This window comes from Hyalella azteca, unplaced genomic scaffold (assembly GCF_000764305.2).
Source record: "Hyalella azteca isolate HAZT.00-mixed unplaced genomic scaffold, Hazt_2.0.2 contig5828, whole genome shotgun sequence".
NCBI classification, from domain to species: domain Eukaryota; kingdom Metazoa; phylum Arthropoda; class Malacostraca; order Amphipoda; family Hyalellidae; genus Hyalella; species Hyalella azteca.
Window position 1 is genome coordinate 1,989 of NW_025936008.1, and position 16,074 is coordinate 18,062.

General features: G+C 42.2%; 1 protein-coding gene across 1 annotated transcript; it reads left to right on the plus strand.

Annotated features, from left to right (window-relative positions):
• Positions 1–1,886: 1,886 nt before the first annotated feature.
• LOC108680295 lies at positions 1,887–5,570 on the plus strand. Its single transcript, XM_018169094.2, has 3 exons — positions 1,887–2,004; positions 2,844–2,931; positions 3,101–5,570. Exons 2-3 carry the CDS (start codon positions 2,863–2,865, stop codon positions 4,277–4,279), a joined length of 1,248 nt encoding a protein of 415 aa, XP_018024583.1. The 5' UTR covers positions 1,887–2,004; positions 2,844–2,862; the 3' UTR covers positions 4,280–5,570.
• The last annotated feature ends 10,504 nt before the right edge of the window (positions 5,571–16,074 follow it).

Here is a 16,074-nt window from a genome sequence, read left to right on the forward strand (position 1 = left end):
TCCTTCTTAGAAATTGAATGCCGTGCTCGAGGCAAAACTCGACATGTAATAATGTAGTACAGCAGTACAACGCAACTTGGTAACGACCGTGTGTGCTTGCGGCCTTGCTGTGAGGGAAGTGACCGATAAAGGACGTGATAAAAAATGACCTTGAGAGCTTCTTAAGTATGACGAACGACGACGTACTGCCCCACCTGCCCGTTGTTAAAGTTCGTCCTACTCGAGAACCTGGGATATGATTACGTAGATAATTATAGAATAGAATAGAAGTTTCGGCACTGAAGAAATAGGCCCATGGCCTGTTGCCGATTCTTGAATTTTTCGTGACTTGATTCACAAGGAATCCGGCCTTTGGAAGCCGATCTTTCCATAACTGAAGATTGATTGAGATAGCTGCTGGACTTATTGCCTGAACCGTAATTTGCTAGGCATTTAAAGACTGAACATATGCATCTGCATAGCTTCGTCTAGTCTGTTCTTGAAGGCGTTCATACTCGGAGCGTCAACGATGCTATCAGGGAGGCTGTTCCACATGTCGGTGACTCGAAACGAAAAGAAATGTTGTCGAATGAATGTGTTACAACGCAGTTTTTTTAGTTTATAGCCGTGGCCCCTGTTGCTGGTTCTTGTTTCAAATTCTAGTAATCCTTCTGGGACCTTGCATAAGCCATGGGTATACTTACATGCTTCAATGAGGTTCCCAATTATAAATCACGAACTCCTCTATTGTGCTCATGACGCAACAGATTGCATAAAAGACGGTCGCAGATAATCTGTCTTCAAAATATGTGACTGGAAGTACTTTACTTCAGTCATTCTGAATTTTATGGATATCTTGTTAATAATTTTTCTTCAAGCAGGTAGCTAAAATGTCTACTCATGAAGGATGGTTACGTCCGGCCGGATATCTAGAGCAGTCCCAGGCCAAGCTGTATGACGACCATAATGTTGTCATCAGCGGGATGCATGCCAGAGGCCAGCATTGCCCAAGACCAGCATATCTTTCATCCTCCTTTCCGTGCGTAAGCCTGCTAAAGGGCAGAGTAGACTAAGGGATTATATGTTAAAAGCCAATAGTACAAATCCCCTTCATGGAAATTAACCAGCGAGCTAATGAGAAGTAAGCCACCAATACAATCGCTCTACGCCGTATTGAAAACCGTCCAACAGCTTTATCCCATGCCGTCTAACCTAATCACGATTTTCGGTAAGCAACTCCCTACGCCATACCGCTGTTGATACACAGCCAGCACTCCAGCCCGTCCGTTCGTCGTAGCTGCTTTCCCCCGGCATAACTCTACCTCCACGCATACCCCGTCTCCCCGCCTTTTTTCACTGACTGCCGGACGGCTTTTCTTAGTTTCTGCTCACTTGACTGCATTACGCTATGAAAAGAGGATCTATAGGAGTTGTAAACTAACCTAACCTAACTTAACCTAACCTAATTCGGATAAGCATCAAAGGTCTGCGAGAAAAGCCTCCAGTTAGCAGTTAGTCATGCGATAATGGTGGAGAGTCGGGGTAAGTGTGAGGGGAAGAAGATGCTGGGGGATAGTAAGGCAGGGAAACAGTGACGCGGGGTTAACGTCTTGCGGAATAAGTAAGGTGATGACGCATTACCGTTTGGTACAGTTCACATTTGCAACAATGCAGTGTGGTCAGCGGACACTTAGGATAACAGCATGTGTAAGAAGTGATGGTATGGGTTATAAAGCATTGGAGAACAACGTATTGACCGTTAACTATGTGGAGTAGCAGCTTGTGTGCTGAAGCAGTGTTGGTTTAAAGTTCGTGTGGTGAGATAGGTCAATTGACTACGGCTGCTTAGGTGCCTGGATGACAATATCTATAGCATTTAGATGGTTGATGTTGGCTCCAGGGCTGATTTGAGCGTTAATTTGCTGGTCTACGGCTGCGCACCCTCATCAGCTACGTTCTTCGCCTAGCCACGTCTCGAGAGGTCCACGAATGCGATGTGAAGCAAGTCTTCACGCATCTGCTCAGGTGTGTGATGATAATGGAACAAGTGAGATGTCCATAAATTATCCCAATTTAATTTTATTTGTCAATTTAATGATAGATAAAGTCCTCATGATGATGTGAGAGATAAAGCTGTGGACTGAGGTATTTGATGCCTTCAACTGGGCACTGTCATCGAACGCTTGGTATCGCGTTCGCGGGTGGGTTAGATGTTAGTCCGATTTATCAATTTATTTTTTTTTTCAGTTTGCGCACATATATTGATTAATATAATTATAATACCCACGTTCATCACGGTTAATCAATTTATCAACAAGTTCACTTCTCTTCGTTGAAATGAAATATCAGACATACAGAGAAGGGTACTCTTTGAATAACTTTTTTATTTCATCCGGCGACTTTATACTGCACACACACGAATATAAATGTTCCTTTCATTCTTCTCTTTCTCCTAGCAAATCTGATTGTTCAGGCTGTGTGAACAAACTATATCCAAAAAGAATTATTTAGCTCACCTGATTTTTCTAAACTTGGAAGTTTTAAGTTCATTTTGAGAAGATTGTCCATGTGAAGAAGGCAGGTAAGAGTGAGCTTGCAGTCAAGAACTTGATATGCAAGCACGTTATGTCGGGTAAAAGATTCTATTAGATTTGAATCGCGCGATCGGATGTCAAAGGAAACAAGGTTAAACCGCATCCGGGCAGGAATACCATCCATATGTATGTAGAAGACCGCATCCATTTTTGAAATTATTCAGCGGAAAAACATGCAAGTTAATAATATTTCAGAAAAAAAGTTTAAATTTTCTGTCCTCTGGGAAAGAAAAAAAATTTATTCACCCTCATTCTTTTCCCTATGCGCAGGAAGACCATCAATTTAAGGATGTTGCCTGAAATGAGAGACGGCCAGCTCTGGATGCGAGAGTTGAAACATGAGGACCTCGATTTCCAGGTAGATACACTAGACCATAATTTATTCGAAATTTTTGAAATTTGAATTTTGAGAGAGTGCTATACTTTCTTCGAACGGAATGTAAGAATTAGGTTATTTTCACGGGGATTGGGCGTTGTAATCTACTCAGGTGTCATTGTATGATATTTGTTTGGACTCCATTTTCCAGACCCTCAACGATGCAGAAGTCAACGCTGTATACCACGACATGGCGAGCTACAGGTACAACATGAGCGTTGGGCCAGCGTGGGCCGTGCGTTTTCTTCCACTATCCCCAAAACACGATGAATATATCAAGCGGACGACCATGGAAAATACGGAGAAGAAACTCGAAAAACTGCCTCACGTTTGCCACATTGTAATTAGCTTCCATCACTGCATAACCGACGGCTTTACTTGCGTGCGCCTCATCCGACACATCTTGATGCTTTTGAATGATGTCATAGCAGGAAACCCCATAGATGATTCCGAGCAGTATGCTCGCATGATGGACATTAAGAAGCAACAATCGGTTTTAGAAGAATTTGAGCGCGCATTCGAGGCTGACCCAAAGCTATTGCAAGACCGAGCTGAGTCATTACTGCAGTCAACGCCTGATGCGCTGCTTAGAAAAGTGTATCCACACCCGTCTAAAAGACCGCCAAAAATGAAATGCATTCCCCGCATCCTTGACAGCAAAACTACGGCGGTTTTTGTCAGCCGTTGCAAGGAAGAAGGTATTACAGTTCACACTGGCTTCAGCTCAGTGATTGAAGCTAGCATCGTCAAAGTTTTACTGGACGCCAACTTTATCCAGGATACGTACACCATTGGAGGACTTCACTGTATCGACCAGCGATGCTACTTCAACGACGTTGACAATGCGTATGGTGATGGCCACGGTGTAATGGAAGTAGCCTCAGAAGTACCGAAGGATATTCTAGACAACTTTTGGAGCCACGCTAAGCAGTATCACGCCAAATTTAAGGACCTACAGGTCTGTAAAAACAGCATAGAAATTGAAGTGATTGAAAGAATGACGGGTCACGACCAGCTTATAGTCATTGATGCTCAGGGTATCGACTCCCTCCCAGAGAAGACTGCCCCATACCTAACCACGAACATGAGAGACGTCACCGAGACTTTGAGTAACTGTGGGGATAACGTCGATCTCCTTTACTACGACTGGATGTCGGCGACCCAGGAGTTGGGGATCGATTGGCTGAGCTCTATTCACACTTACAACGGACAACTCATGCACACCATGCAGTATAACACTCAACTCATGGACGAAGGACTTGCTGTAAGAGTTGTCGATTCAGTATTTGAAATATTGAGGAAGGTCGTTGAAGAGCCGAAACACAAATGAATATTGAAGCGTGCTAAGTTGGTGAATTTTTGAGAGATGCAAATTCATCTTATCTCTGATTTGACTAGCACTGACTATTTGAAAATTAATTAATTCGTTTTATTTAGTTTAGAATATCATCATCATCGAATTGGCTCGCAAACATCAATTTGTCGATGAACGAAATTTTTCTAATGTAATTGTTAATTTCTACTAATGGCGACCTAATTTCATATTAAAATTGAATAGAAGCGTAGTAGTTGGTTCATAGACTCACCTTTTCATTAGAGTATCCCTGAAAAATCGAACAATGAGTGATGGCGTTTTAAATTCCAACGACTCTTGCCATTTTAGTAGGGCCTTTAGTTACATGCCAGATCGAAGTCTTTACTTAGAATTTGTAATCTCTGAGGTTCCGAGGCTTATCACTAAGATGCTCTGTTATACTGGAGTTGGACAGAAACCGGGGGCTGTGATATTTTTGAAATGAAGTTTCTGACTCATTTTTGAATTTATATAAAAAACTAAAAGTCGTCATTATGTTTGTTTGTATTTATTTTAGTGCCTTGAATCTGATGAATTGAAATTCTTGATTGTCAGTCAAACAAACATTTTGGCATTTTATGGAATTGCGAAGCTCACTGTCCTCACGGTTGCTGTTGCCTATTCGAAAAATTAGAATCTAATTGTCGCTGAATAATTCAAGCTAGGAGGGAATTTATCTTCCGTCCTGCAATTCTATCCACCTAACGCCGACTTGACATAGATGAAGGGTCCAAAAAATAAGAATCCAAATTTACCATTTAATCTATCTTGCCAGCGTAAAAAACCTGCAAATATGGAATTGTATCACAACTATTGCATCAATTTTGTTGGTCTAAGAGCATTTAAATGGGCATGGTTAACAATTTATTGCTTTAAAAGTGATATTCGAAATATGTAAGAAATTTCCACATTCCTTTGGTTCTAAATTTATTTTTGTCCATACCTATTGTTGGATATGGATTTGTAAATAAGAAGAGTTGGCAGTAAGACTTAGAGGTGGGAACGTCTAATCAATGGTGCTCTGGAAGGAGAGTGCAAAGCCATCCTTTCCTAATTGCTATTTATTATTTTCGATGATCGCTCTTTGATTTTCGTTTTATTTATTTTCTTAAGTGCATGTTCACTATTCCTTAATTAGAAGAGGGCCGACTACAGATCAAATCTTGGGCATCGCCCTATGCACTATGCTGTGGCTAGGCCACTTTAACTTTGGAGCTTTGGCTCAGACAGTTTAGACTCCTGCGTCTCGAAATAATTTTCTCGAAATGAACCGGGACAGACGAAACGAGACGAGAAAATTCCGGGAAAAAAATAACGGGACAGGGGGTAAAATTTGTCCCGGAATAAACGTATGAACTGAGACAAGACTTCTGTCCCGGACTTTAAAACTTGTGTCCCGGTAAATTATGAACCGAGACGAGACCGACAGATTTGAAACGAGACAAGACGAAATTTGTCTTAATTATTTAAGACAAAACAAGTTTTTCGATTAAGATACGAATCATTTCGTAAATATGGGTCGAAGAATGACAAGTTAGCCCTTTATTGCAAATAGGGCCATAGACAGTTACCAGTTAAATTGAGTTAATTTCAGATTTAGCAAAATTTATCTGACTAACTGACATGACAGTTAATTAGTGGTCCGGCAAACACCGCAAACCTGTCGATGCATGCATGGCTGAGTATTGAGTCAAAAATGTTACTCTTAAGTCTTAACTAAGGCTTCGATGGCACTTATGGGGACCGTAAGAATATGAGTCGAGTTTATTACGCGTTCGGAACGAGTTCAGGCGCCGTGGAGCGCATAGGGAGTAGGGACGCAGGGTCTAGATTAGTCGGCCAATTAGTAGACAGTGGAGTGGAGTCCTGGTAAGATATTCCTAATAATACTAAAGCTAGTATTAGATTATCTTTGCCTTTAGTATAATTTTGTGGTACGCCTCCAGGAAATCTTCACAATTGCGCAGTTTCCTGAATTGTTATCAAACACTTGGGCTTGTTTAAAGTTATTTAGAAAGAATACACATGGATATTTCGAGCTCTTTTTTTGGAGATCAAACTATTATATTTTTTCCAACTTAAATTTTGTTGTATTTTAAAATGTTGTTGATATTTCTTTCCAAACTTTTTGTTGAAGGAGATTGCTCAAGTAGTAGTAGTATGATGGTTTACTAGCGCTTCAGCTATAGAGCTATTTCGGGCCGGAAGTCATAATATAACATCGCCAGCAAGGCAGAAGGCCTCAATTATTCAAAATCTCGAGTTAATCATCACCCACAAGCGGCGGAAGGTCTCAATTGTCCAGCCCGCTGAAGCTGGCTCGAAGGAAGCAGCGTTAGCATCTCAAAGAGACGAAGTAACAAGGAGGGACAGGTGAAAAGCAACAGAAACGAAGACACTCGAACAAGAGGTCGCTTACACGGGACGTCGGCCGCGCGCACGAGGGAGACAGAGAAGGGAGATGCAAGGAATCCTACCTACAAAATGGGGACCGGCTACCCTCCGGAAAAACTTCTAGTTATCACCCGATCATCATGAAACTTCACATACATATGTAAAATGTAAAAAATAACATTTTGCTCCTATGAATTTTTCGAAAAAATTGATAGAAAACGTGAAATTCATAGAAAACGGCTAAAAAGGGGGTACTTTAGAAAATCTATCTCCTCCTACAAATATCATCCTACAACATCGAGACACGTATCATTCAATTCATAAGGACCATGCCTATCGATTTGATGATCATTTTTCTCATTTTCTCCTTAATTTTTTTTATGCGCTTTTTATCCCATTTTTCTCATTTTTTTCTCATTTTCCCCCCATGGTCTTTACGAATCGAATGGTATATGTCTCATTGCTGTAGCATGAAAACTGTAGGAGGAGATAGGTTTGCCGTGAGAGCAGTAGGAGGTTTTCACCACGCCCAAAAAACTGGCGCGCGGCACGTAAAATGACGTAAAAGAGTCGTAACGTAGCCTAGATACCGTAACTAAGCCTCAAACCAAGTCAGGAAGGCATAGAGCAACTGGCTGCACACCTCTCACCTCGCTGTCATGATGGGCACTAATTGCTTTGGCGACAGCAGGCTGTATTTATAGTCCCGCCTTCGAATTACTCCCATAGGGATTACTGAAGGCCACCCAGTACCGCCCCCTGTTCCACGGTGCGTTGTGTATGTAAAAATGCACGTAGAAAAATGATTCTGGTACCGTTACACGCGTCAGAAAGTAAGCTTTAAGATGAGTATAAGCACCGGATAATGTCATAATTGGCCGCTTTACGTCAGACGTTTCTTTTTAGTGTGTCCAGCCTTCGAATTAATCTTATAGACTTAACTGAAGGGGCCTCAAAACCGCCCCCCTTTGGGGAGCTGTCACGAAATCATTTTTTGACGTAGAGAGATGATTCTGGTACCGTTCGATGCGTCAGAAAGTAAGCTTTAAGATGAGCACAAAAACCGGAAAACGCCAAAATTGAAAACTTTAGGGTAGCCGGTCCCCTTAACCCCACAACTGAGACCTGCAGTCAGACACCGCGAGCTCAGCGGTGGGGCGCTCAGGAACAATCCCTCTAGGAGCGCGAAATCCCATAGGACTTCTGACGAACACAGACACACGTTAGAAGTCCCCCCTGAGGGGGGGGGGATTGCTTAAGGCAAGATCGTTTAATCTGATTCTGTGATTGAGCTGGAGGCAAATCAAAGTCTGTCCAGTCAGCCGATGTCACCAGCTACAGCTAGTATGGCCTCCTCCAAACCATAATAAAACACAATTTTTGAAGAAAAAAAACGTGTTTTTCCATTTTTATTTGCCCGTCAAGATTAAGTACCATATTAAACCACAACATGTATTCGTAGCAAAAATTATTTCAATTGCCGAGCTCCAATCAGAATAGCAAAAGGATACGTCTCAAGTTATATAAATGCAGAGGTGGGCAGTAGCGCGCTACATGTAGCGGCCACTACATTTTCAGTTGCGGTAGCGGTAGCGGCGCTACATTTAAGCAATTGTAGCGGTGGCGGTAGCGTTAGCGCCCGCTACATATTTAAGTAGCGATACGAGGTTTTGCCGCTACAGCGCTACCGCTACATTTATAAATAAAGTCTTTAGATTTTACTTAATAGTATTAAATATTATTTAAAAAACCATCATGATACATACATAATATAAATTACAGAATAAATCTGTACGAAAGATTTCGGTTTAATGTTGTCAACCTCAGCCTGTTACTAATGTCAACATGTTAGTTGTTACTAGGGGTGGGCAGTATATAGCGCGCTACATGTAGCGGCCGCTACATTTTCGGTAGCGGTAGCGGCGCTACATTTAAGCAATTGTAGCGGTAGCGGTAGCGCCCGCTACATTTCAAAGTAGCGCTGCCCAGCTCTGTATAAATGTATGATGGTAAGGCAAAGTTTTCACCACATCAATAATTGATTCGTCTCATTATGTCTCGTTAAAATGGTTATAAATTCCGGGAAATTTTAGGGTACCTATTTTAACCGGGATGTCTCGTCTCGGTATCGTCCCGGAATTCCTACGGAGGGCTGAAAATTGTCCCGGTTTTTATTGCGAACCGGGACAGAGCCTGTTGTCTCGTCTCGTCTCGGATAAAAAAATTTACCAAACGCAGGAGTCTATATAAATTGCTCTTGTATGTTCCTAACCTTATTGTATGTTCCTAACCTTATGGAACATACAATTGTATGTTCCTAACCTTATGGAGAGGCTTAGTTCATTCCAGTAATTAACTAATTTATATTTGAGTCTACCCTTACTTCTACTTTCACGATTTCCCTTTATATGGCCTCTTTTATTTCCTCTTAAAATTGCTGTTTAACCGCTTGGTGGTACAAGATTTTCAGGTGAGTGCGAGACTGTTACATAACGGTTACAATACTGAAATAGTGAGACAAAACTTTAGGCACCTTCAGCTGTTACTTTTTTCCCATTATTCAACGGCTATTTCAATTTCATTTCCATAGAATTCCTGCATATCTGGAGCAACACTTCGTTCGATTTTTTGGGGCTTTCTGCGACTACAAATATGTAATTCTGAGATGCTCCTTATTGTAAAGGGTGTGTAAATTTGTTGTTTAATAAGATTAAATTCATTTTTAACAACCAAAAAGTTGAATATTTTTGTCATACCTTATTGTTCGTTTAAAACTTGTTTCTACCAATGTCTCTGTAATTTTTCGACAGTTATGTTGGACCGGGTTCCATCGTCCTTAAGGTCGGCAACCTCTATTATCACATCTACCAAGCTCTCATATCCTGAGCGCCCCACCGCTGAGCTCGCGGTGTCTGACTGCAGGTCTCAGTTGTAGGGTTAAGATATTATGTAGGCAGGATTACTTACATTTCCCTTCTCTGTCTCTCGTGCGGGCGGCCGACGTCCCGTGTAAGCGACCTCTTGTTCGAGTGTCTTCGTTTCTGTTACTTTTCACCTGTCCCTCCTTGTCACTTTGTCTCTTCGAGATGCTAACGCTGCTTCTTTCGAGCCAGCTTCAGCGGGCTGGACAATTAAGACCTTCCGCCCCTTGTGGGTGATGAATAATTGAGACCTTCCACCTCTATGGTGATGTTCATCTTGACTTTCGGTGCGAGATAGCTAAATAGCTGAAGCGCTAGTAAACATTTGGCCACCAATCTAAACTAACTAAACTCTTATTCTGGAACTTGGTCTCGTTCCTAATTTCTTTAGGCGCCGGCTTCCTCAAGCTTTGTACCGGTCGTGATTGCGATCGAGTCCAAACAAAAAGTTCAATTTGTTTCTTGTTTGTGCATCAAGTCTAACAAATGTAATACAGCATCAAATAAAGAGAAAATGAAAACTGTTTTTTCTCAATGCAAAATGAGCTTAAAAGATGAGCCATTCACAAACTAGTTTAATTCTAGCATTCACAAATTGTGCTTTGAATTAAATAATAAGAACGTTTGAATAAATTCCTGCACATTTGTTCCAAACATTAACCATAGCTTTCTCAAATGCAGGTATTAGCATATTACGAATAATGTCTAGTGTATGGAAAAGCAATTATATCGTAGACGTCGTCATTCATCGTCAAAATAAAGACGATGAATCAAGATTTAGGAAAGTTTAAATTTATATTTTATTTTTGCTAATGCTACGTGATCGTTGCTGCGTAGGCACATGAATAAATAGTTCAATCCTCCAAGGAAGAGAAGTGATGTTGCTGAAAACCTGGAGCGACATATAAACAGTCTAATTATTTTGAAGCGCAAATATTAATCAATTTATACCCCTAACTACTCAATATTGCATTGCCTATATTCTGTAATGAAGCAGACAATATAGTATATTCAGGGCTGACTTGTAGCAGACAATATTGTATATTCAGGCCTGACTAGTAAAATTACTAACGCGGAACTGTGTTAGAAAAATAAATTTCAAAATCCTTTTAGCTTTCTTGATAAATTTATAGCGAATTTTTATTTTCGTTCGGTGCGCTTTCGCCTGTAACAAATTTTTAATATTTCCTAAATGTTTTCACCATTATGAGCAGTTATTGATTTTGAAGCTATGTAAACGATGCTAAACGCAAATGCTCTGTAAATGTATAAGTAAACAAAAATGAACCCAGGAGGTGAACGCTTCATCCTCACATGGGCATCGAAATTGCACCATATCCAGTTACATTTTTTTTTACTTTTTCATAATATTTCACCATTAAATTGCGTGGCTGGCAGCGAAAACTTTTGAACTTAACAGGTTCGCTACCTCTTGAATGAACTTAAGAGGTTCATTTCAAAAGTAATCTTTTCCTCAAAGTGAGTTCTTTCTTAAGACAATGCACAGATAGAATAATTTATATTGGATATTCATTGCCTAATTATTGCTGATATCTCCATGCAACATCTGCTCTCACGCTGGCTCTCAGGGAACTTTCTGTCAATTTTCAGAGAACGCGCCGTCTAGCTTCATTGCTGTTTCTAAGCGTCATCTCTGATTTAGAAGCTTAAATTTCGATCTTAACGTTACACAAATGATTTATAAGCTTAGTTCTCCATCTACAAGCTACATATCTGATTTACAAGCTTTATTTTCTATTTACAGGCTTCATCTTTTATTTACAAACTTCATTTTCCATTTACAATCTTCATTTTCGATTTACGATTTACACGCTTAATTTTTAATTTACAACTATATTTCTGATTTACAAGCTTGATTTTTAATTTAAACGCTTCATTTTTGATTTACAAGCATCATATCTGATTTACAAGCATTATATATCTGATTTAAAAGCTTCCATGTTGATTTACAGGCGTCATCTTGGGTTTACAAGCATCATAATTGATTTCCAGTATTGATTTTATCGTTCATTTACTGACTTTAACGTTGATTTACAGGCTTTATTGTTCATGTACAGACTTCAATATTGATTTATAGGCTTCAGCGTTCCGCCCGTTTATATATTTTTCGAATTACTTCAATGTTTGAACGAGTTTTGCTCTAACCTGAAATTGCGAATTGAGTTTGCTCGTGTGGCGGTGAGTCGACCTTGAGGGAAATCGTGATTGCTGCAGCCAGACAGCATATCCCTGCCAGTTTCCGCAAGGATTTCTCCCCCTCGGTCTACCCTGGCACCCGGTTGCTCATTGAGCAACGGGATGACATCAGGGCACGTGATCCAACAGACCCCCGGTTCCCAGATCTTAACCTGGAAATTAGTATTTCTATTCAGGCCCACGCCAGAAACGCATGGCGAACACATCTTGCGTCGTGCTGCAGGCGCACGAACCAGTCCAAGCACTGGAATCTCCTACGCTCCCTAGCAGGAAAGCGTAACCGCCCTCCCCCCAATCAGCCAATCCAATTTGGTCTGAATACTCTCTCATATCAGCGCAAGATCTCCTCCGCCTTCTGCAAGTTATTTACTTCGATTGCCCCCCACTCCCAAATCCCCTCCACCCGCCGCCTCATACGTCGAATTCGGGCTGAACATCCCCTTGACAGGGACTTCTCCCCGTTCACACCCGACATGGTGAAGCTCGCTATCGCGGCTGCCAAGAACTCCTCCACTCGGGGCCCGGACGGGCTCACGGTCCTCCATTTTAAGCACCTCGGACCACGCGGTATTCAATTCCTTACCCGCATTTTTAATATCTCCGTCGCCACAGACTCTATTCCATCCATTTGGAAAAATTTAATAATTATTCCAATCCTCAAACCGGGCAAACCCGGTAACCAGGGCTCTTCATACCGCCCTATCTCCCTCCTCTGCTCTGCAGCCAAGATCCTAGAGCGACTTGTGCTCCCTTACATCTCGGGCTTTCTCACTACCGTCCCCTCGCAACATGGTTTCAAGCCGGGACACTCCACTGTCACCGCCCTCCTCCCGCTCGCGCACCAGATCACGACGGGCTTTAACTCGCGGCGCCCTCCAGCCAGCACAGTCGCCGCAGCGGTCGACCTCTCGAAGGCTTTCGCCAGTGTAGACCACCCCCTCCTCCTAAGCATGATAGCGGCCTCGGACCTACATCACAACCTGGTCCGCTGGCTGTGCTGCTACCTCCGAGGCAGGCAGGCATCTTGCCTCTATCTCAGGACCCAATCGCCTTTCAGAGCCATCCACTCAGGCGTTCCCCAGGGCTCGGTGATCTCGCCGGCCCTCTTTAACCACTTCACCTCCGACATCCCAGTGCCTACCCCCAATATTGCCTCATACGCGGACGACTTTACCATCTTCGTGTCGTCCCCGAGACTCGACGCTGCGGAGGCCGAGCTTGCCTCGCTCCTTCGTAACGTCTCAGACTGGTCGGCAGTCAAGAAACTGGCCGTGGCTCCTGGCAAGTCCTCGGTCACGCTCTTCACCCCAGATACGCACCATTCCCGATACCACCCATCTACCACATCTGCAACGGCATCATCCCACTGGACAAAACCCCCAAAATCCTAGCCTGGTATACACACTTCACCTTGTCCCCCCATGCAAGAGCCATAGCCACGAAAGCGACGGGTTCTCTCCGCATCTTAAAAGCCCTTGCTGGCAACAACTGGGGCTTCTCCAAGGAGGACATAGCTGCCGCCTATCGTACCATCACGCGCCCGATTCTCAACTACGCGGCCCCCATCTGGTACCCTGTTGCCTCACGTTCAGCAGTTGCCAGCTTGCAGACTATACAGAATACTGCATTGAGACTAGCCACCGGCTGCCTCAAAATAGCCCCGATCTCCCATCTGCACCAGGAGACCGGCGTCCTCCCTTTGCCCGCGCACCTGGACCTGGCCTGCGCCCAGTTCCTCGTCAGCGCCCTCCAGCCCTCACATGCTTCCTTTCGCATGGTTTCTGCCCCTCTGGGTGACCGCCCTATGAAAGCCTCGATACAGTCGAGGTTCGGCCATCTTGTCACACCACTCTTGACAAATGCTATCCTGCCTGCCGGGACATACGGAGAAGCCAAGCGGTCTCTCCGCAGGGAGATTACCTCCCGCGTGGCGGCAACTGCCGCCATAAACGCTGTCCTTGCTGCCCCGCCACCGCCGATTGCTTCAGTGGAGACCTCACTCCCTCGCCCCTACCGCTAAGCGTTATCCCAGCTCCGCTCGGGATACTGCAGCTCCCTGGCGTCCTATTCCGCCAGGATCGGACGCTCCCCTAGCTCCGCCTGCCCGGAGTGCGGGGATCCCCTCCAAACCGTTCAGCACCTCTTCGTCTGCCCCGCCTTCCCCACGTCTATGGTCGAAACTAACAACAACAATTGAGTTTACTCTCTAATGGGAAACCCCTATAATATTTGTGTGATAAACCCCTATAATATTACAATGTGCAGCATAATAAATAAATTAAATTCAGTAACAAAAATGTTAAAACTGTGGCCGTGTGTATAATGAGGACACCTAAAAAAGTTACTCATCAAATACAATTACTTATGTTGTTTCACCAACACGAATATTCTTTCGTTTCCGAGCATAGTAGTTTTGTATCCATCAATAAAAAACGTGATTGAATTCAAACCCTGGACGTTAACATATGAACGTATAGCTCGTCAGGTAGACCCATGTGGCTGTAACTCCAAAAGTTTACCTGATTTAGCAAATTCCATGTGATAGTCGGACTCAGATCACCAAAATTAGTCCATATCAGCTGAAAAACCTTTGCTCGACTCGAGCAAACCTGAAAATTAGAAATAACTTGGATGTGCCGCCCAGCAGCTGGCATTGTAGGGAACGAAACTCCGGTACGTGTATAACTTGAAGTTGGAAAGCAAAACCTGTCTGTAGAACCTAAAGCGGAGGTTGAGCGGCTGATTTAGGGGCTTCCCGTGTCCTAGGCGGAACCTGTTGCAGATTAGTCCCTCATCAAACTTAGGTTTAACAGGATAATACAAATACAACATAGAGGATAAAGGCGCTCTGGCAGCTCTGTGATGTATGCCCTTGTTGGGAAGACTACACTACGCATAGGATCTTAACGCTATGTGTACACAAAATGCATAAAATCCCTCAGAAACATTTATTTGCATAGATTCTCACAAATAATCTCATTCTTTCTTCTTGGACAATAGGATTTATGTAAAGATGTAATGCGAGGATAGCGACTCTCTGGACTAATAAGAGATTCTTCATATTTCTATAGCTGATTAAAAATATTTAGATCCGAGCAGCAAATTGAGGACGAAATATCATACCATTCAGAGAATTTTAATTAGGTAGATTAAAAATATGAAACAGTATATGTGATAGTTATGTAGTATATTTTATCTTCTGTTCATATAATTAAATCTAAAAAGTAGAATACATAATATATTAGATTCATATGTATTGTGTAAATGTGTATGTTTCATTACAGACATGCGAACCTAATTAAAGTATGCAAATGTGTACCGTCAGGGTTACCCTGCTACTCGGGTGTAGCTATACTACTCTACCTGCTACGATCGGGTGCTCAGTCGAGGCTGTGACGCAAATAATTAACAGATCATTCATAAAGACAGAAAAGTTCAATATTATTAACACGTCTCTGAGGCGGAGCATTTTGAAGAAGCCAGTCATTTTATGCACAGATTAGCCACATCAATTAATGAATAAAAATCAATAAAAATTATATGTTTACATCCCTTGAACAGCACTTATGACAGTTTTTGAACGTCGAGCAACAATATCAACATACCGAAATGAAAGTTTGGATGAAACAGACTGTAAGAGGACATCGTTCCTGGTGGTTGATAACAATATTCAGAGACACATATACTCGTCTAGATTTGAGTTTGCATCTGGCCGAAATTGTATTCACATAATCTAGTTTGATTTGTAATAATCTCTATAAGGAACATGTCAAAATCAATTTCATTACGAGAACTTTGCTGCCATAAAAACAATGCTGGGCCGAAAAATTCGAAATGCAAAAAAAAACGGAAATGTGAACAAAGAAGGTTATGTGTGGAGGTCATGAAATCGAACGCTCCTTAATGATCTTTGGTCATTAATAAAAAATCTGTGGTTAATTGAAATAATTTGGAGCAAAACGATTCAGAATAGATTCCTATCATCAGTATTTGAATTTTTCATATCATTTTGCCTTTGACCTTTAGTCGTCCTTTGCAGTTTAATTGTTCATAGCACTAGTAGTAATTATTCATCAAGTAAATTTAACGAGCATTCAATTTCAATTTAAATTAGGAGGCTTCAAATTTAAATTCAAATAATCTGAATTATCACCAAAACCACTTGTGATCGGCACGAAGAATTGGCCGGCATTGTTCACTTGTTCATTGTTCACGTTGTTCACGGCAAACACTCGTGAT